At 55.5% G+C, this 20,064-nt stretch overlaps 1 protein-coding gene across 2 annotated transcripts; it reads left to right on the plus strand.

Annotated features, from left to right (window-relative positions):
* The first annotated feature begins 6,616 nt into the window (after positions 1-6,616).
* MUL1 (mitochondrial E3 ubiquitin protein ligase 1) lies at positions 6,617-15,008 on the plus strand. Of its 2 annotated transcripts, none has more exons than XM_073657753.1 (5): positions 6,617-6,710; positions 7,037-7,158; positions 7,369-7,456; positions 7,608-7,728; positions 13,976-15,008. In XM_073657753.1, exons 2-5 carry the CDS (start codon positions 7,039-7,041, stop codon positions 14,694-14,696), a joined length of 1,050 nt encoding a protein of 349 aa, XP_073513854.1. In that variant the 5' UTR covers positions 6,617-6,710; positions 7,037-7,038; the 3' UTR covers positions 14,697-15,008. The 2 variants fall into 2 exon arrangements, with proteins under 2 accessions (XP_073513854.1, XP_073513853.1); XM_073657752.1 differs by having other exon boundaries at positions 6,684-6,742.
* Positions 15,009-20,064: the final 5,056 nt, after the last annotated feature.

Raw genomic sequence — 20,064 nt, forward strand, 5'->3', positions numbered from 1 at the left:
CAGCCTCCCGGCGCTCTGCAGCCCGCTCTGCACGCTCCGCAGCCTCCCGGCGCTCCGCAGCTTCGCGCTCCTCCTCCGCTGCCTTCTCTGATGCTGCCAGGAGGGTTTTGTAGACGGCATCGCCATGAGACTGGAGACTTGCCATAGCCGCTTGTAAAAGGGCTTGTGATCTGGACAGGCTGGGCTGGGTAGGTGGTGGGCAGCCCACTGCGGGACCGTATACTGGGGACTGGCTCCCTGAGGTGCCCGGGCTGGACTCCTCCTCGCCATGAGTAACAATGTCCTCCCCTCCTGCCACACGGACCGTAGCATTAGCCTCCTGCAGGGTCTTGCTCCTGGTGCCGTCTGCCATCTTGGTAACCGACACCGCTGCAACCCTGAGTTTGCACACACCTTGTTATACTTTTAGCCTGACCGTCTAATGTTGGGCTGACCTTAAGACTCCAGCAGTGGAAGTTACCACTGGCAGTCTTTAGTGCCTGGGAGTAGGGGTCCCACAACACTATTATTCTGCAATCCCACCGCTCTGCCACCAATGTTATGAAAGCCGGCCGGTGGGTGCAGCTCTCTGGCGCCCCCTTACCTCTCAGGTCAGTCAAGGTACTGCACCTAGAGAAAGTAGTGCCAGGTAGCTGCAACCAGCGCAGGGAACACGGTAGTGTGTTATCCCTTCAACGTCACTAAACCGTAACGTCACTACACAGCACAACTCGCTAGCGCCCTCTTAGCCTCAGGTCAGTCAAGGAACTGCACCTAGGATAAGCGGTCGCCAGGGAGACTGTCCTGTAACCTACTGGGTATCGGGGCCCTCTGTAGTGAGGGCGGTATATATATCTTCCTTGGCCGCGCCAGGAATATATATATCTGAACCTCCGACCGTCACTACCAGCCTTCCCCAATCCCCAGTTGGTATGCTGCCACCAGTCCCTATTTTAGATATACGCCCAGTCCGTGAATGGGCCTATATCGGGTCAGGAACCAACCCTGGGTAGCGTTTTGGCTTGAGCCGAGCTCACACGGACGTGCGTTCGTTATGCAGAATAAAAGGCAGGCCCACAATTACTTGAGGTAATTGATTATAATAATACACTAGATACACGATATACAACTAAATATACACAGGTATAAGGTCAGGCTAAACTATACAACAATGGAATACAACACACAGAATCACCACAGCATATCAGTTACCGGTTTCTTGATTTTCTTGTGACGCAGGGAGAGGATTCTGCGGTCGCAGGCACGGTTCTTTGTTACAGGCTGAGGCCTACCACCGCATGGTCAAACTGCTCCTCCCCTTGGTGGCCTCAGCTGGTGCTCAGATGTTCAGCACACCACTCTTGGGTCAAGACTGACTTGTCTCTTGTCTGTCCTGCTATCTTACCTGCCCCGTCCCGCCCACTGCTGGTGAGGTCAGCTGGCTCAGTCTCCACCCTCAGGTCTAACTTCGATCAGAAGCCCAAATTCTATGGAACCCAATAACTTCTTCTGGGATGGTCTCATGATACCCCCAGGGGTTCCCATGGATTCGGGCCGCCGTAACCGACCTTTTGATATCAATTATGATACCATACGGTCCTCAGGAATGGCTCCGCGCTATATCTTGGCTTCCAGAGCACGTACAAACGTCTACCGCGGAGGCTTGTGTGCGCAATGGCTCCGGGACGCCGTGATATTTTTTTATTGGCCCATCCCACGCAACATGCGTGTACTATTCATGTTTCTATATCTTATGCCTCCATGCTTGTGACAGACAAAGAAACTAGTCCTATGGGACAAATGGTCAGGTACAGATAGACGAAGCACCCCCCCCTGCTGGCTGTGTTTCCTCTCGCAGTCTTTGAAGCTCCTAGCATTCAAGTGTTAAGTAGGCTTCTTATCTTACAGGAGCCTGGATGGGGGGAAACTATCTAGTTGACGTTTTAACAGAAGGTCCCAAGGGTGGGGGCTGCTGAAGTGTGGCCATCCCTGGATATGATTTATCATTACCAAGATGGCGGCTACAGGTTCATCACAGAAGTAATTGGAAAAAAAAAAAAAAAGCAATTCCAATACATTTTTTTTTTAGGTTTTGATTTTACAATGCTCATTACACAAAAAAAAGTGACCTGGCAACATGATTCTCCCGGTCAGTGCGATTATGGCGATACCAAACTGCCGAATTTTGTAAAAATAAATAAATAAATATATATATACACATACACCAGAAGTTTCCATCCACTATATATAAAGACACATCTGCAGGTTTTTCTCAACATCTGACATGAAATCAGAATAAACCTTTCCCGTTTTAGGACAATTAGGATTATACCATAATGTTTAATATTTGCCAAATGCCGGAATAATGAGAGAGAGAGAAGGTTTAAGGCATTTTTATTACTTACTGCAAAGTCAAAAGTTTCCATACACTAAGGTTACTCTGCCTCTATACAATTCTGGACGGCCCATATAATGATGTCATGTGTTTGGAAGCTTCTGATAGTTTTTTTTTTTTGCATCATCTGAGTTAATTAGAGACACAGCTGTGGATGTATTTTAATGCACACCTGAAACACACTGCTTTATTGTGTAGCATCATGGGAAAGTCTAAAGAAATCAGCCAAGATATCAGGAAGAGAATTGTGGACTTGCACAAGTCTGGCTCATCCTTGGATACAATTTCTAGATCCCTGAAGGCGCCTCGTTCATCTGTACAAACAATTATACACAAGTACAGACAAGATGGGAATGTCCAGCCATCATACCGCTCAGGAAGGAGACGGGTTCTGTGTCCCAGAGATGAACGTGCTTTGGTCCGACATGTGCATATCAACCCAAGGACAAAAGCAAAAGACCTTGTGAAGATGATGGCGGAAGCTGGTGAGATTGTGTCAATATCCACAGTGAAACGAGTACTGTATCAACATGGGCTGAAAGGCCACTCTGCCAGGAAGAAGCCATTACTCCAAAAGAAACAAAAAAAAACAGATTAATGTTTGCAAATGCACACAGGAACAAAGACCTTAATTTTTGGAGACATGTCCTGTGGTCTGGTGAAACTAAAATTGAACTTTTTGGGCATAATGACCATCGTGGAGGAAAAAGGGAGAAGCTTAGAAGCCTAAGAACACCATCCCAACTGTGAAACACGGAGGTGGCAGCATCATGTTGTGGGGTTGTTTTGCTGCAGGATGGACTGGTGCACTTCACAAAATAGATGGCATCATGAGAAAAAAAGATTATGTGGCAATACTGAAGCAACATGTCAAGACATCAAGCAGGGAAGTTAGAGCTTGAGTGGAAATGGGTCTTCCAAATGGGCAATGACCTGAAGCATACTGCCAAAAGGGTAACAAAGTGGCTTAAGGACAACAAGTCAATGTTTTGGAGCGGCCATCACAAAGCCCTGATCTCTATCCTATTGAAAATGTATGGGCAAAACCGAAAAGGCAGTGAGCAAAGCGACCTACAGACCTGGATCAGTGACACCAGTTTTGTCAGGAGGAATCGGCCCAAATTGTGACCAACTATAGTGAGAAGCTGTGGAAGGAGGAGATCCCAAACGTGTGACCCAAGTCATTCAGTTTAAGGGCAATGGGACCAAATACTAATGAAATGGATGGAAACTTCTGACTTTGCAGTAAGTAATAAAAATGCCTTAAAACATTCTCTCTCTCTCATTATTCCGGCATTTGGCAAATATTAAACATTATGGTAATTGTCCTAAAACGGGAAAGGTTTATTCTGATTTCATGTCAGATATTGAGAAAAACCCGCAGATGTGTCTATTTATACAGTGTATGGAAACTTCTGATTTCAACAGTACAGTATAGTACTAACCATCATCTCCTACACTTGTGGTTGGGTGCTTGGTTTCATAGAAGTACCAAGATGGCAGTGATGGGGGCCTTCAACCCATCGGCACCTCCTCGATCACTTGGCAAGAGGTCCAATGGGCACCCAAATGGATGTGTCACTAGGATGGGGGTGACTTAAAACGCTGCTGTGAGAGGTGGGTGCCCGTTCCATACACCCCTTTGAAATGTGAAGGGGCTAAAGGGGTATACCAGATATGGGAAAAAAAATCTGCTTTCCTTCTGAAAAGCGCAGTATAAAAAGGGTTGAGGTGCAGTACCTGATGCAGCCATAGATGCAGAGTGGCGCTAATTCTGCAAGAAACCCCTGTAAAGTGACCGTCCACAGCCACTAGAGGGCGCCAAATGTTGGCTGCAATAATAAGTCAGTATACAATGAGCTCCCCCTAGTGGTGGCTGCAAAAATAAAAAAAAAGATTAAATTGTGATATTATGTATCAGAAGGGAGTCCTGGGCTGAGAATGGGTCTGATCATCGTGCAGCAATGTGATATTGCATTCAGCCATTGTTGGTTTAACTGTATTGTGACGTTGCGGCATACGGCAAACCAGACCCAGAACCGCGGAGCTGCAGGATTTGTGGTCACAAAGTCCAATATTTACAGAATCATATTTGGAGAACACAATACAGACCTGATACGCGGCGGCCGCTGACGCTTTGTCGCGCTCCCCCTCCCCTGCTGGGTCCTGACACAGTAACCCGCTTTCTTATCTATGCGGCTGGTGACGCACACCGCGCCCGGATATTGATTAGCGGCTCCACAACAAGACGCCAGAATCTGGATCCGGAGATTAATGGAAAAGAGGCGACGCCGGGATCTGGAATAGAAATGTACGAGAAACGGTGACCCGGGTACAGCGCAGCCGGGGGTCTGACGTGACGTCAGGTCGGGGGAGTATTGCACCAGGGCGAGAAGTCATAGAAAAACTTAGAATGAAATAATCTTATAACTGAGCCGTCTGTGATTCAGTATAGGGTCTACGGTGCGCTCATTACAGAGCAGGGGTCCGGAGCTAATCCCACCCATCAGTACAGCATCTATACCTGAATGCTGAGGCTCCTAAGGTAGTCAGTAACTAAGGGGGCCGCCCTCCATAACCAGGCCGGCAGGAAAGCTCGGGAACAGCTACTAAGAACACCATATAGTGGTCACCCAACTTTACTGGAAAAAGAACATTCAGGAACCAACAACTAGCCTCGTATACCGGGAACCCCCTGCGAGACCAGCGGTATACCGGGAACCCCCCGCGAGACCAGCCGTATACCGGGAACCCCCCGCGAGACCAGCCGTATACCGGGAACCCCCCGCGAGACCAGCCGTATACCGGGACACCCCTCAAAACCCAACATATACCGGGAACACCCCACAAGACCCAACATATACCGGGAACACCCCACAAGACCCAACATATACCGGGAACACCCCACAAGACCCAACATATACCGGGAACACTCCACAAAACCTGCCATATACCAGAAACACCCCACAAGACCCTCTGTATACCGGGGACACCCCACAACACCTGCCGTATACCGAGGACACCCCACAAGACCCGCCGTATACCGGGGACACCCCACAAGACCCGCCGTATACCGGGGACACCCCACAAGACCCGCCGTATACCAGGAACATCCCACAAGACCTGCCGTATACCAGGAACACCCCACAAGACCTGCCATATACCAGGAACACCCCACAAGACCTGCCGTATACCAGGGTCACCCCACAAGACCTGCCGTATACCAGGAACACCCCACAAGACCTGCCGTATACCGGGAACACCCCACAAGACCCTCTGTATACAGGGAACACCCCACAAGACCTGCCGTATACCGGGAACACCCCACAAGACCTGCCGTATACCAGGAACACCCCACAAGACCTGCCATATACCAGGAACACCCCACAAGACCCTCTGTATACCAGGAACACCCCACAAGACCTGCCGTATACCAGGAACACCCCACAAGACCTGCCGTATACCAGGAACACCCCACAAGCCCTGCCGTATACCAGGAACACCCCACAAGACCCTCTGTATACCAGGAACATCCCACAAGACCCGCCATATACCAGGTACACCCCACAAGACCTGCCGTATACAGGGAACACCCCACAAGACCCAACATATACCGGGAACACCCCACAAGACCCAACATATAACGGGAACACCCCACAAGACCCAACATATACCGGGAACACTCCACAAAACCTGCCATATACCAGAAACACCCCACAAGACCCTCTGTATACTGGGGACACCCCACAAGACCTGCCGTATACCGGGGACACCCCACAAGACCCGCCGTATACCGGGAACACCCCACAAGACCCACTGTATACCAGGAACACCCCACAAGACCCACTGTATACCAGGAACACCCCACAAGACCCACTGTATACCAGGAACACCCCACAAGACCTGCCGTATACTGGGACCACCCGAGCAGCAGCACAGACTATACTGGTGGTCTCTCAGCTTTCCCAGCAGCAGGTTTTGCTGTAGCTGACAGAGATTTGTTACTAGAGAAAACACATTTCTTAAGTATATATCAGGCTCTGTCTACCCATAAGGATGTAGGTGTGTAGATAATTATACATATGCAGCCGCCGTCTCCTCCCCGTCTCCTCCCCGTCTCCTCCCCGTCTCCTCCCCGTCTCCTCCCCGTCTCCTCCCCGTCTCCTCCTCTCACCCCTGTCTTCTGTCGCCGATGTCGCGCGTCTGCAGTTTATAACTAGTGACTAAAATCACATGACTTCTATTGGGCGGAGCTTATAATTAACCACGCCCCCCGTGCGGTGAGCTTCCCGCCCACGCATGACGTCATCGGAGATTGGCTGCGCATGAGCAGGAAGTGAGTGTGGAGGGTTTGGTGCCGGACTGGCGGTGGGTGACTCCTGTACTCCGGGGTCTGGAGGGATTTCTGCTGCCTGTGGGGGGGTGGGCTATAACATACAGGACCCTATATGTTAATGCCTCAGTGTGGCTGCAGTTCTGTGTCTTATCTATGGGGGTCAATCCTGGATATTGTGTTTACGTCCCTATGACAACTCTGCTGGTTACAGTATTGGGGAATTGTGTCTAGGACCTCCACATTGTCAGGACTGACCGTTCCGCCACGGTCACATGACCAGACACGCCTCCGTAACCGTCCGTTTAATCTGTCGCCATCTTCCGCAGCGATGGAGGGTAACGGGCGGCCGTCCCTCGGTCAGATCCTCCTCTTGGCCTCCAGCTCCGCCGTCACCGCCATCTTCTACTCGCTTTACCGCCAGAAATATCGCCGGGTGCAGACCCTGAAGGTAAGAGGTGGTCGGCGGCCCCCCCAGGCTCCGGCCGTAACCCCCTAAGTCCCAGGTGAGGTCTCCACTTTTTCTTTCTGTTTTGGGGTCGATGCGACATTTTTCGTTCCTCTTAAAGTGACAGCTCTGCAGATGAAAGTCCTTGTTTAGATTTCTAAGGTAACATGGTACCGTCCCTTTAAGAGATTATTTTTTTTTTGTGATTTAAAGGGGGCGAAGAAAATCTCTCTGGATGACGATTTACAGAACGTCCTGATGGATTTGCCCGGAAAGTGCGTCCCCTACGCGGTGATCGAAGGTGAGATGTGCGATTATATCCGAGTGTAAGCTCTGGTGGTCAATCCCCCCAAGTTAAAGGGACGGCGTCGCATGGGATTGTCGGGGGACTTCAGGGTCGCACGTTACGCCTGGCTTTCCGTCCTTGCCGGTGACGTTTTGCTCTTTTTCAGGGGTCGTCCGGTCGGTGAAGGATTCTCTGCACAGTCAGTTTGTGGAGAACTGCAGAGGCGTCATCCACAGGCTGTCCTTAAAGGAGCACAAGATGGTGTGGAACGGGACCACCCACCTCTGGTAAGTCGCCCCCCGACATCACCAATCCTCCCAGTGTAATCACCGCTCTGGGGCACAGGCTGCGCTCCTGGTGTGGGCGCTCTGCTGGCGGCACAGGCTGCTTCCCTGCGCTGTCGCCTGGTGCGGGCGCTCTGCTGGGGCACAGGCGGCGCTTTCTGCGCTGTCGCCTGGTGCGGGCGCTCTGCTGGGGGCACAGGCGGCGCTCCCTGCGCTGTCGCCTGGTGCGGGCGCTTTGCTGGGGGCACAGGCGGCGCTCCCTGCGCTGTCGCCTGGTGCGGGCGCTTTGCTGGGGGCACAGGCGGCGCTCCCTGCGCTGTCGCCTGGTGCGGGCGCTCTGCTGGGGGCACAGGCGGCGCTCCCTGCGCTGTCGCCTGGTGCGGGCGCTCTGCTGGGGGCACAGGCGGCGCTCCTGGTGCAGGCGCTCTGCTGGGGGCACAGGCGGCGCTCCCTGCGCTGTCGCCTGGTGCGGGCGCTCTGCTGGGGGCACAGGCGGCGCTCCTGGTGCAGGCGCTCTGCCGGGGCACAGGCTGCGCTCCTGGTGTGGGCGCTCTGCCGGGGCACAGGCTGCGCTCCTGGTGTGGGCGCTCTGCCGGGGCACAGGCTGCGGTCTTGGTGCGGGTGCTCTGCTGGGGGCACAGGCGGCGCTCCCTGCGCTGTCGCCTGGTGCGGGCGCTCTGCTGGGGGCACAGGCTGCACTCCTAGTGCGGGCGCTCTGCCGGGGCACAGGCTGCGCTCCTGGTGCGGGCGCTCTACCGGGGCACAGGCTGCGCTCCTGATGCGGGCGCTCTGCCGGGGCACAGGCGGCTCTCCTGGTGCGGGCGCTCTGCTGGGGCACAGGCGGCACTCCCTGCGCTGTCGCCTGGTGCGGGCGCTCTGCTGGGGGCTCAGGCTGCGCTCCTGGTGCGGGCGCTCTGCCGGGGCTCAGGCTGCGCTCCTGGTGCGGGCGCTCTGCCGGGGCTCAGGCTGCGCTCCTGGTGCGGGCGCTCTGCCGGGGCACAGGCTGTGCTCCTGGTGCGGGCGCTCTGCTGGGGGCACAGGCGGCGCTCCCTGCGCTGTCGCCTGGTGCGGGCGCTCTGCTGGGGGCACAGGCGGCGCTCCCTGCGCTGTCGCCTGGTGCGGGCGCTCTGCTGGGGGCACAGGCGGCGCTCCCTGCGCTGTCGCCTGGTGCGGGCGCTCTGCTGGGGGCACAGGCGGCTCTCCTGGTGCGGGCGCTCTGCTGGGGGCACAGGCTGCGCTCCTGGTGCGGGCGCTCTGCTGGGGGCACAGGCTGCGCTCCTGGTGCGGGCGCTCTGCTGGGGCACAGGCGGCGCTCCCTGCGCTGTCGCCTGGTGCGGGCGCTCTGCTGGGGGCACAGGCTGCGCTCCTGGTGTGGGCGCTCTGCCGGGGCACAGGCTGCGCTCCTGGTGTGGGCGCTCTGCCGGGGCACAGGCTGCCCTCCTGGTGTGGGCGCTCTGCCGGGGCACAGGCTGCGGTCTTGGTGCGGGCGCTCTGCTGGGGGCACAGGCGGCGCTCCCTGCGCTGCCGCCTGGTGCGGGCGCTCTGCTGGGGGCACAGGCTGCGCTCCTGGTGCGGGCGCTCTGCCGGGGCACAGGCTGCGCTCCTGGTGCGGGCGCTCTGCCGGGGCACAGGCTGCGCTCCTGGTGCGGGCGCTCTGCCGCGGCACAGGCTGCGCTCCTGGTGCGGGCGCTCTGCCGGGGCACAGGCTGCGCTCCTGGTGCGGGCGCTCTGCCGGGGCACAGGCTGCGCTCCTGGTGCGGGCGCTCTGCCGGGGCACAGGCTGCGCTCCTGGTGCGGGCGCTCTGCTGGGGGCACAGGCTGCGCTCCTAGTGCGGGCGCTATGCCGGGGCACAGGCTGCGCTCCTGATGCGGGCGCTATGCCGGGGCACAGGCGGCGCTCCTGGTGCGGGCGCTCTGCTGGGGCACAGGCGGCACTCCCTGCGCTGTCGCCTGGTGCGGGCGCTCTGCCGGGGGCACAGGCTGCGCTTCTAGTGCGGGCGCTCTGCCGGGGCTCAGGCTGCGCTCCTGGTGCGGGCGCTCTGCCGGGGCACAGGCTGCGCTCCTGGTGCGGGCGCTCTGCCGGGGCACAGGCTGCGCTCCTGGTGCGGGCGCTCTACCGCGGCACAGGCTGCGCTCCTGGTGCGGGCGCTCTGCCGGGGCACAGGCTGCGCTCCTGGTGCGGGCGCTCTGCCGGGGCACAGGCTGCGCTCCTGGTGCGGGCGCTCTGCTGGGGGCACAGGCGGCGCTCCCTGCGCTGTCGCCTGGTGCGGGCGCTCTGCTGGGGGCACAGGCGGCGCTCCCTGCGCTGTCGCCTGGTGCGGGCGCTCTGCTGGGGGCACAGGCGGCGCTCCCTGCGCTGTCGCCTGGTGCGGGCGCTCTGCTGGGGGCACAGGCGGCGCTCCCTGCGCTGTCGCCTGGTGCGGGCGCTCTGCTGGGGGCACAGGCGGCTCTCCTGGTGCGGGCGCTCTGCTGGGGGCACAGGCTGCGCTCCTGGTGCGGGCGCTCTGCTGGGGGCACAGGCTGCGCTCCTGGTGCGGGCGCTCTGCTGGGGCACGGGCGGCGCTCCCTGCGCTGTCGCCTGGTGCGGGCGCTCTGCTGGGGGCACAGGTTGCGCTCCTGGTGTGGGCGCTCTGCGGGGGCACAGGCTGCGCTCCTGGTGTGGGCGCTCTGCCGGCGCACAGGCTGCGCTCCTGGTGTGGACGCTCTGCCGGCGCACAGGCTGCGGTCCTGGTGCGGGCGCTCTGCTGGGGGCACAGGCGGCGCTCCCTGCGCTGTCGCCTGGTGCGGGCGCTCTGCTGGGGGCACAGGCGGCGCTCCCTGCGCTGTCGCCTGGTGCGGGCGCTCTGCTGGGGGCACAGGTTGCGCTCCTGGTGTGGGCGCTCTGCGGGGGCACAGGTTGCGCTCCTGGTGTGGGCGCTCTGCGGGGGCACAGGCTGCGCTCCTGGTGTGGGCGCTCTGCCGGCGCACAGGCTGCGCTCCTGGTGTGGACGCTCTGCCGGGGCACAGGCTGCGGTCCTGGTGCGGGCGCTCTGCTGGGGGCACAGGCGGCGCTCCCTGCGCTGTCGCCTGGTGCGGGCGCTCTGCTGGGGGCACAGGCGGCGCTCCCTGCGCTGTCGCCTGGTGCGGGCGCTCTGCTGGGGGCACAGGCTGCGCTCCTGGTGCGGGCGCTCTGCCGGGGCACAGGCTGCGCTCCTGGTGCGGGCACTCAGCCGGGGCACAGGCTGCGCTCCTGGTGCGGGCGCTCTGCTGGGCCACAGGCGGCGCTCCTGGTGCGGGCGCTCTGCTGGGCCACAGGCGGCGCTCCTGGTGCGGGCGCTCTGCTGGGGCACAGGCGGCACTCCCTGCGCTGTCGCCTGGTGCGGGCGCTCTGCTGGGGGCACAGGCTGCGCTCCTAGTGCGGGCGCTCTGCCGGGGCACAGGCTGCGCTCCTGGTGCGGGCGCTCTGCCGGGGCACAGGCTGCGCTCCTGGTGCGGGCGCTCTGCCGGGGCACAGGCTGCGCTCCTGGTGCGGGTGCTCTGCCGGGGCACAGGCTGCGCTCCTGGTGCGGGCGCTCTGCCGGGGCACAGGCTGCGCTCCTGGTGCGGGCGCTCTGCCGGGGCACAGGCTGCGCTCCCTGCGCTGTCGCCTGGTGTGGGCGCTCTGCTGGGGGCACAGGCTGCGCTCCTGGTGCGGGCGCTCTGCCGGGGCACAGGCTGCGGTCCTGGTGCGGGCGCTCTGCTGGGGGCACAGGCGGCGCTCCCTGCGCTGTCGCCTGGTGCGGGCGCTCTGCTGGGGGCACAGGCTGCGCTCCTGGTGCGGGCGCTCTGCCGGGGCACAGGCGGCGCTCCTGGTGCGGGCACTCAGCCGGGGCACAGGCGGCGCTCCTGGTGCGGGCGCTCTGCTGGGCCACAGGCGGCGCTCCTGGTGCGGGCGCTCTGCTGGGCCACAGGCGGCGCTCCTGGTGCGGGCGCTCTGCTGGGGCACAGGCGGCACTCCCTGCGCTGTCGCCTGGTGCGGGCGCTCTGCTGGGGGCACAGGCTGCGCTCCTAGTGCGGGCGCTCTGCCGGGGCACAGGCTGCGCTCCTGGTGCGGGCGCTCTGCCGGGGCACAGGCTGCGCTCCTGGTGCGGGCGCTCTGCCGGGGCACAGGCTGCGCTCCTGGTGCGGGCGCTCTGCCGGGGCACAGGCTGCGCTCCTGGTGCGGGCGCTCTGCCGGGGCACAGGCTGCGCTCCTGGTGCGGGCGCTCTGCCGGGGCACAGGCTGCGCTCCTGGTGCGGGCGCTCTGCCGGGGCACAGGCTGCGCTCCTGGTGCGGGCGCTCTGCCGGGGCACAGGCTGCGCTCCTGGTGCGGGCGCTCTGCTGGGACACAGGCTGCGCTCCTGGTGTGGGCGCTCTGCCAGGGCACAGGCTGCGCTCCTGGTGCGGGCGCTCTGCCGGGGCACAGGCTGCGCTCCTGGTGCGGGCGCTCTGCCGGGGCACAGGCTGCGCTCCTGGTGCGGGCGCTCTGCCGGGACACAGGCTGCGCTCCTGGTGTGGGCTCTCTGCCGGGGCACAGGCTGCGCTCCCTGCGCTGTCGCCTGGTGTGGGCTCTCTGCCGGGGCACAGGTGGCGCTCCCTGCGCTGTCGACTGGTGCGGGCGCTGTGCTCGACCCCCCCCACAACTGAAAACTGCTGTTATGTCCTCTGGCCGATGCCACCCAGCTTTTCCCGGATCCAGAGCGGTAAATGTGCTGAGTTATGCCGCATGTATTAACTGCGCAGACCAGCATTGTCACCCAGCTTTCCTAGATTCCTGAAAGGAAAGCAGAGCACATACCAATACCTGGTTAGGCAGATGGGTCATTAAAGGGGATGCCACTTGACCACTGAGCCCCCTTTTAAGAGTCCTGACTAAACTGGCTGGTAACCATAATAGTCTTTACCGCTCCCGTATCTGAAGGCACACAGCTTTTCTACACTCTCCAGTCTGCCTGGTTCATGTATGTTTTACTGCAAGTGGACCACTCAGGAGTTTGGAAAAGTAGTGTGACAGTAATATACAACCCCTGGCAAAATTATGGAATCACCGGGCTCAGAGGATGTTCATTCAGTTGTTTAATGTTGTTGAAAAAAAGCAGATCACAGACATGGCACAAAACTAAAGTCATTTCAAATGGCAACTTTAGGGCTTTAAGAAACACTAAATGTCTTCCTTGGTCTACCAGTATGTTTGCCTTTAACAACCTTCCCATGTTGTTTGTATTTGGGCCAGATTTTAGACACAGCTGACTGTGAACAACCAACATCTTTTGCAACATTGTGTGATGATTTACCTTCTTTCAAGAGTTTGATAATCCTCTCCTTTGTTTCAATTGACATCTCTCCTGTTTGAGCCATGATTCATGTCAGTCCACTTGGTGCAACAGCTCTCCAAGGGGCGATCACTCCTTTTTAGATGCAGACTAACGAGCAGATCTAATTTGATGCAGGTGTTAGTTTTGGAAATGAAAAATTTACAGGGTGATTCCATAATTTTTTTTTCCTCAGAATTGAGTGATTCCATAATTTTTTCCCTCTGCTTGGTCTGAAAAAAATTACCCTTACTGAGTAGCACATTTTTAATCTTGATTTCTTTTAGTGTGTTACCATTTGAAATGACTTTAGTTTTGTGCCATGTCTGTGATCTGCTTTTTTTTTTCAACAACATTAAACAACTGAATGAACATCCTCCGAGCCCGGTGATTCCATAATTTTTTCCAGGGGTTGTATATAATATACCATTATAACTTTATTATTGATACTCACCCGGCTCTCCTAGGCCCCTGAAAGCTAAAGCTGCGCAGTCAAACAGCATTTGGTTTCATTACTGCTGATGGGCTTTTCAGTTGTCAGGGAAAGCTGGGTGACAGTAATATAGCTCCCTTATTACTGCCCCCATGTATTGTTACCCAGCTTTCCTAGACTCCGGACAGGTAAATTATAGATTTGCAAAATTCACCTGGAAATTAGAGCAATTACCTTTCCCCCAGAGAAGGGATAGATTCCTAGGAATAGGCGGGTGAATCACTGGGCATAGGAGGAGGCATCACTCAGCTTTACCAGGGTCCAGAAAGGCAGATCTGCTGCTCGGTGCAGGCACATTTGTATCCCCTTGCATTACCTACAGGTGTGGTCACCCAGCTTTTCCCAGACTTGTGAGAGGCTCATCTTCCCCAGTAGGATGTAGTTTTAGCCTTTCTGGATTCTGGGAAAGCTGGGTCTGGACCGATCAATGATCTGTGTCTCCTGCAGGAGCGACCAGGAGAAAGTGATCCACCAGAGGACCAACTCCGTGCCCTTTGACCTGACGCGAGACGATGACGACGACCCTCCCGGCCCGTCCATCCGCGTCATCAAACCCCTGGAGGCGGCGGAGCTGGACCTGGAGACTGTGTACGAGAAGTTCCACCCCGCGGCGCAGTCCTTCACCAACGTCCTGGGACACTTCATCACCGGCGAGAGGCCGAAAGGGATCCAGGAGACGGAGGAGATGCTGAGGATCGGCGCCACCGTGACGGGCGTGGGCGAGCTGGTGCTGGACAACAAGACGGTGAGGCTGCAGCCTCCCCGGGCCGGGATGCCCTTCTACCTGAGCAGCCTGGACTTCCACGCCTTGGTGCAGCGTCACGAGTCCCAGGTCCGGCTCTGGAGGGTCCTGGCACTGATTTGTGGGGTGGCCACTTGCGTCACCCTCTTCTTCATCCTGCGGCGCCAGTACCGGCGGCACAAGGAGCGTCAGCGCCTCAAGCAACTGCAGAGGGAGTTCGAAGAGGCCAGCGCCAGGTCTGAGGAAGGGGAGGAGGAGGTGCGCAACGCCTGCACCATCTGCCTGAGCGGCCAGAAGTCCTGCGTCTTCCTGGAGTGTGGCCACGTCTGCTCCTGCTACCCGTGCTACCAGGCCCTGCCCCGGCCCAAAAAGTGCCCCATCTGCAGGAACAGCATCTCCAGAATGGTGCCCTTATATAACAGCTAGAACCTGGGAAAGCTGGGTGCCTGCCAACATGGCCGCCAGTACCGCGCAGGTGCTTTCATGGCGGCCATATTGGTCATCGCCCAGCTTTCCTAACCGTGACTCGTCTGATCATAGAAATAATTAAAGGGATCCGTTGTCTTTATTTCCAGAATTTGGGGTGAAATTCTCTCTATAAAAAAATATATATATATATTTTTGTCAATAATTATATTGAATTTTTTTTTTATTTTTTTTTTTCACCAAAGATTTTGCAGCACTTGCAGGATGTCACTTTATGGCAGCTTGAGCCTTAATAAATGTTTACGATGTGAAGTGTTGGCGTCCTTCTTCCTGAGCGGTATGATGGCTGGACATTCCCATCTTGTTTGTACTTGCATATAATTGTACAGATGAACGAGGCGCCTTCAGGTATCTAGAAACTGTACCCAAGAATGAGCCAGACTTGTTCAAGTCCACAATTCTCTTCCTGATATCTTGGCTGATTTCTTTAGACTTTCCCATGATGCTACACAAAGAAGCAGTGTGTTTCAGGTGTGCACACCTGTGCTTCAACTGTATATGTATTTACTTGTGCGCACACATCTGGCATTGAGCGCTTGTTCTCCTGCGGTGACACCTAGTGGTCACATGCTGTAATGTTCCCAAGATGGATTTTTTTTGGTAGAAATTGATGATTCCGTTTTCTTTTCAGCAGGAAAGTGATTGGAAAATATTGTTAGATCCGGAGCGGCTCATCGCATGTATGGATGAATTCCATTATTATCCCCGTCCTCTGTTCTTGTGGGTCCCATCACAATGGTAAAGCGGAAATCCGGAGGTGGAGCGGCCAATGGTTGTGGGCGTCTCTGTGACCGATGTGAGGCATACGCTGTATAGATCGGTCATTGCTGACTGTTTCCGCTCTGATGCAGTGTCAGATCCTTTAGTTCTGAATCGCGGGCCTCTTGGTAATCGGGATAAATTGATTGGAAGGTTTTGTGTGTAGTACTAAGAACTGGACACTAGAGGGAGACATGACACCACTTGTACATTCTCTGCTGAGGTCACTAATATTTGACGAACTACAGATACCAGAAATTCTGCTTCATAGTAAAGTGGACGTAACTACGGCTCACACCGGACCTAACCGAAGAACGTCATCTGAATTTCTTGTTAACATTATGGTCACTGTTTCTAAGCTTAATACTGTCTGCTGAACCGTGTATCTAATCCTATCCTGTGTGATACTGTCTGCTGAACCGTGTATCTAATCCTATCCTGTGTGATACTGTCTGCTGAGCCGTGTATCTAATCCTATCCTGTGTGATACTGTCTGCTGAGCCCTGTATCTAATCCTCTCCTGTGTGATACTGTCTGCTGAGCCCTGTATCTAATCCTCTCCTGTGTGATGCCGTCTGCTGAGCCGTGTATCTAATCCTATCCTGTGTGATACCGTCTGCTGAGCCGTGTATCTAATCCTCTCCTGTGTGATACTGTCTGCTGAGCCGTGTATCTAATCCTCTCCTGTGTGATGCCGTCTGCTGAGCCGTGTATCTAATCCTATCCTGTGTGATACCGTCTGCTGAGCCGTGTATCTAATCCTCTCCTGTGTGATACTGTCTGCTGAGCCGTGTATCTAATCCTCTCCTGTGTGATACTGTCTGCTGAGCCGTGTATCTAATCCTCTCCTGTGTGATACTGTCTGCTGAGCCGTGTATCTAATCCTCTCCTGTGTGATGCCGTCTGCTGAGCCGTGTATCTAATCCTCTCCTGTGTGATACTGTCTGCTGAGCCGTGTATCTAATCCTCTCCTGTGTGATGCCGTCTGCTGAGCCGTGTATCTAATCCTCTCCTGTGTGATGCCGTCTGCTGAGCCGTGTATCTAATCCTATCCTGTGTGATACTGTCTGCTGAGCCGTGTATCTAATCCTCTCCTGTGTGATACTGTCTGCTGAGCCGTGTATCTAATCCTATCCTGTGTGATGCTGTCTGCTGAGCCGTGTATCTAATCCTATCCTGTGTGATATTGTCTGCTGAGCCGTGTATCTAATCCTATCCTGTGTGATACTGTCTGCTGAGCCGTGTATCTAATCCCATCCTGTGTGATACTGTCTGCTGAGCCGTGTATTTAATCCTATCCTGTGTGATACTGTCTGCTGAGCCGTGTATCTAATCCCATCCTGTGTGATACTGTCTGCTGAGCCGTGTATCTGATCCTCTCCTGTGTGATACTGTCTGCTGAGCCGTGTATCTAATCCTAGCCTGTGTGATACTGTCTGCTGAGCCGTGTATCTAATCCTATCCTGTGTGATACTGTCTGCTGAGCCCTGTATCTAATCCTCTCCTGTGTGATACTGTCTGCTGAGCCCTGTATCTAATCCTCTCCTGTGTGATGCCGTCTGCTGAGCCGTGTATCTAATCCTATCCTGTGTGATACTGTCTGCTGAGCCGTGTATCTAATCCTATCCTGTGTGATACTGTCTGCTGAGCCCTGTATCTAATCCTCTCCTGTGTGATACTGTCTGCTGAGCCGTGTATCTAATCCTCTCCTGTGTGATGCCGTCTGCTGAGCCGTGTATCTAATCCTATCCTGTGTGATACCGTCTGCTGAGCCGTGTATCTAATCCTCTCCTGTGTGATACTGTCTGCTGAGCCGTGTATCTAATCCTCTCCTGTGTGATACTGTCTGCTGAGCCGTGTATCTAATCCTCTCCTGTGTGATACTGTCTGCTGAGCCGTGTATCTAATCCTCTCCTGTGTGATGCCGTCTGCTGAGCCGTGTATCTAATCCTCTCCTGTGTGATACTGTCTGCTGAGCCGTGTATCTAATCCTCTCCTGTGTGATGCCGTCTGCTGAGCCGTGTATCTAATCCTCTCCTGTGTGATGCCGTCTGCTGAGCCGTGTATCTAATCCTATCCTGTGTGATACTGTCTGCTGAGCCGTGTATCTAATCCTCTCCTGTGTGATACTGTCTGCTGAGCCGTGTATCTAATCCTATCCTGTGTGATGCTGTCTGCTGAGCCGTGTATCTAATCCTATCCTGTGTGATATTGTCTGCTGAGCCGTGTATCTAATCCTATCCTGTGTGATACTGTCTGCTGAGCCGTGTATCTAATCCCATCCTGTGTGATACTGTCTGCTGAGCCGTGTATCTAATCCTATCCTGTGTGATACTGTCTGCTGAGCCGTGTATCTAATCCCATCCTGTGTGATACTGTCTGCTGAGCCGTGTATCTGATCCTCTCCTGTGTGATACTGTCTGCTGAGCCGTGTATCTAATCCTAGCCTGTGTGATACTGTCTGCTGAGCCGTGTATCTAATCCTCCTGTGTGATACTGTCTCCTGAGCCGTGTATCTAATCCTCCTGTGTGATACTGTCTCCTGAGCCGTGTATCTAATCCTCCTGTGTGATACTGTCTCCTGAGCCGTGTATCTAATCCTCTCCTGTGTGATACCGTCTGCTGAGCCGTGTATCTAATCCTCTCCTGTGTGATGCCGTCTACTGAGCCGTGTATCTAATCCTATCCTGTGTGATACCGCCTGCTGAGCCGTGTATCTAATCCTCTCCTGTGTGATGCCGTCTGCTGAGCCCTGTATCTAATCCTCTCCTGTGCCATACTGACTGCTGAGCCGTGTATCTAATCCTATCCTGTGTGATACTGTCTGCTGAGCCGTGTATCTAATCCTATCCTGTGTGATACTGTCTGCTGAGCCGTGTATCTAATCCTATCCTGTGTGATACTGTCTGCTGAGCTGTGCATCTAATCCTATCCTGTGTGATACTGTCTCCTGAGCCGTGTATCTAATCCTCTCCTGTGTGATACTGTCTGCTGAGCCGTGTATCTAATCCTCTCCTGTGTGATGCCGTCTGCTGAGCCGTGTATCTAATCCTCTCCTGTGTGATGCCGTCTGCTGAGCCGTGTATCTAATCCTATCCTGTGTGATGCCGTCTGCTGAGCCGTGTATCTAATCCTCTCCTGTGTGATACTGTCTGCTGAGCCGTGTATCTAATCCTCTCCTGTGTGATACTGTCTGCTGAGCTGTGTATCTAATCCTCTCCTGTGTGATACTGTCTGCTGAGCCGTGTATCTAATCCTCTCCTGTGTGATACTGTCTGCTGAGCCGTGTATCTAATCCTCTCCTGTGTGATACTGTCTGCTGAGCCGTGTATCTAATCCTCTCCTGTGTGATACTGTCTGCTGAGCTGTGTATCTAATCCTCTCCTGTGTGATACTGTCTGCTGAGCTGTGTATCTAATCCTCCTGTGTGATACTGTCTGCTGAGCCGTGTATCTAATCCTCTCCTGTGTGATACTGTCTGCTGAGCCGTGTATCTAATCCTATCCTATGTGATACTGTCTGCTGAGCCGTGTATCTAATCCTCTCCTGTGTGATACTGTCTGCTGAGCCGTGTATCTAATCCTATCCTATGTGATACTGACTGCTGAGCCGTGTATCTAATCTTCCTGTGTGATACTGTCTCCTGAGCCGTGTATCTAATCCTCTCCTGTGTGATACCGTCTGCTGAGCCGTGTATCTAATCCTCTCCTGTGTGATGCCGTCTACTGAGCCGTGTATCTAATCCTATCCTGTGTGATACCGCCTGCTGAGCCGTGTATCTAATCCTCTCCTGTGTGATGCCGTCTGCTGAGCCCTGTATCTAATCCTCTCCTGTGCCATACTGACTGCTGAGCCGTGTATCTAATCCTATCCTGTGTGATACTGTCTGCTGAGCCGTGTATCTAATCCTATCCTGTGTGATACTGTCTGCTGAGCTGTGTATCTAATCCTATCCTGTGTGATACTGTCTGCTGAGCCGTGTATCTAATCCTCTCCTGTGTGATACTGTCTGCTGAGCCGTGTATCTAATCCTATCCTGTGTGATACTGTCTGCTGAGCCGTGTATCTAATCCTATCCTGTGTGATACTGTCTGCTGAGCCGTGTATCTAATCCTCTCCTGTGTGATACTGTCTGCTGAGCCGTGTATCTAATCCTATCCTGTGTGATACTGTCTGCTGAGCCGTGTATCTAATCCTCTCCTGTGTGATACTGTCTGCTGAGCCGTGTATCTAATCCTATCCTGTGTGATACTGTCTGCTGAGCTGTGTATCTAATCCTATCCTGTGTGATACTGTCTCCTGAGCCGTGTATCTAATCCTCTCCTGTGTGATACTGTCTGCTGAGCCGTGTATCTAATCCTCTCCTGTGTGATACTGTCTGCTGAGCCGTGTATCTAATCCTCTCCTGTGTGATGCCGTCTGCTGAGCCGTGTATCTAATCCTATCCTGTGTGATACTGTCTGCTGAGCCGTGTATCTAATCCTCTCCTGTGCCATACTGACTGCTGAGCCGTGTATCTAATCCTCTCCTGTGTGATGCTGTCTGCTGA

This window comes from Phyllobates terribilis, unplaced genomic scaffold, assembly GCF_046119375.1.
Source record: "Phyllobates terribilis strain yellow unplaced genomic scaffold, ASM4611937v1 Scaffold_12__6_contigs__length_324123572, whole genome shotgun sequence".
NCBI lineage: Eukaryota > Metazoa > Chordata > Amphibia > Anura > Dendrobatidae > Phyllobates > Phyllobates terribilis.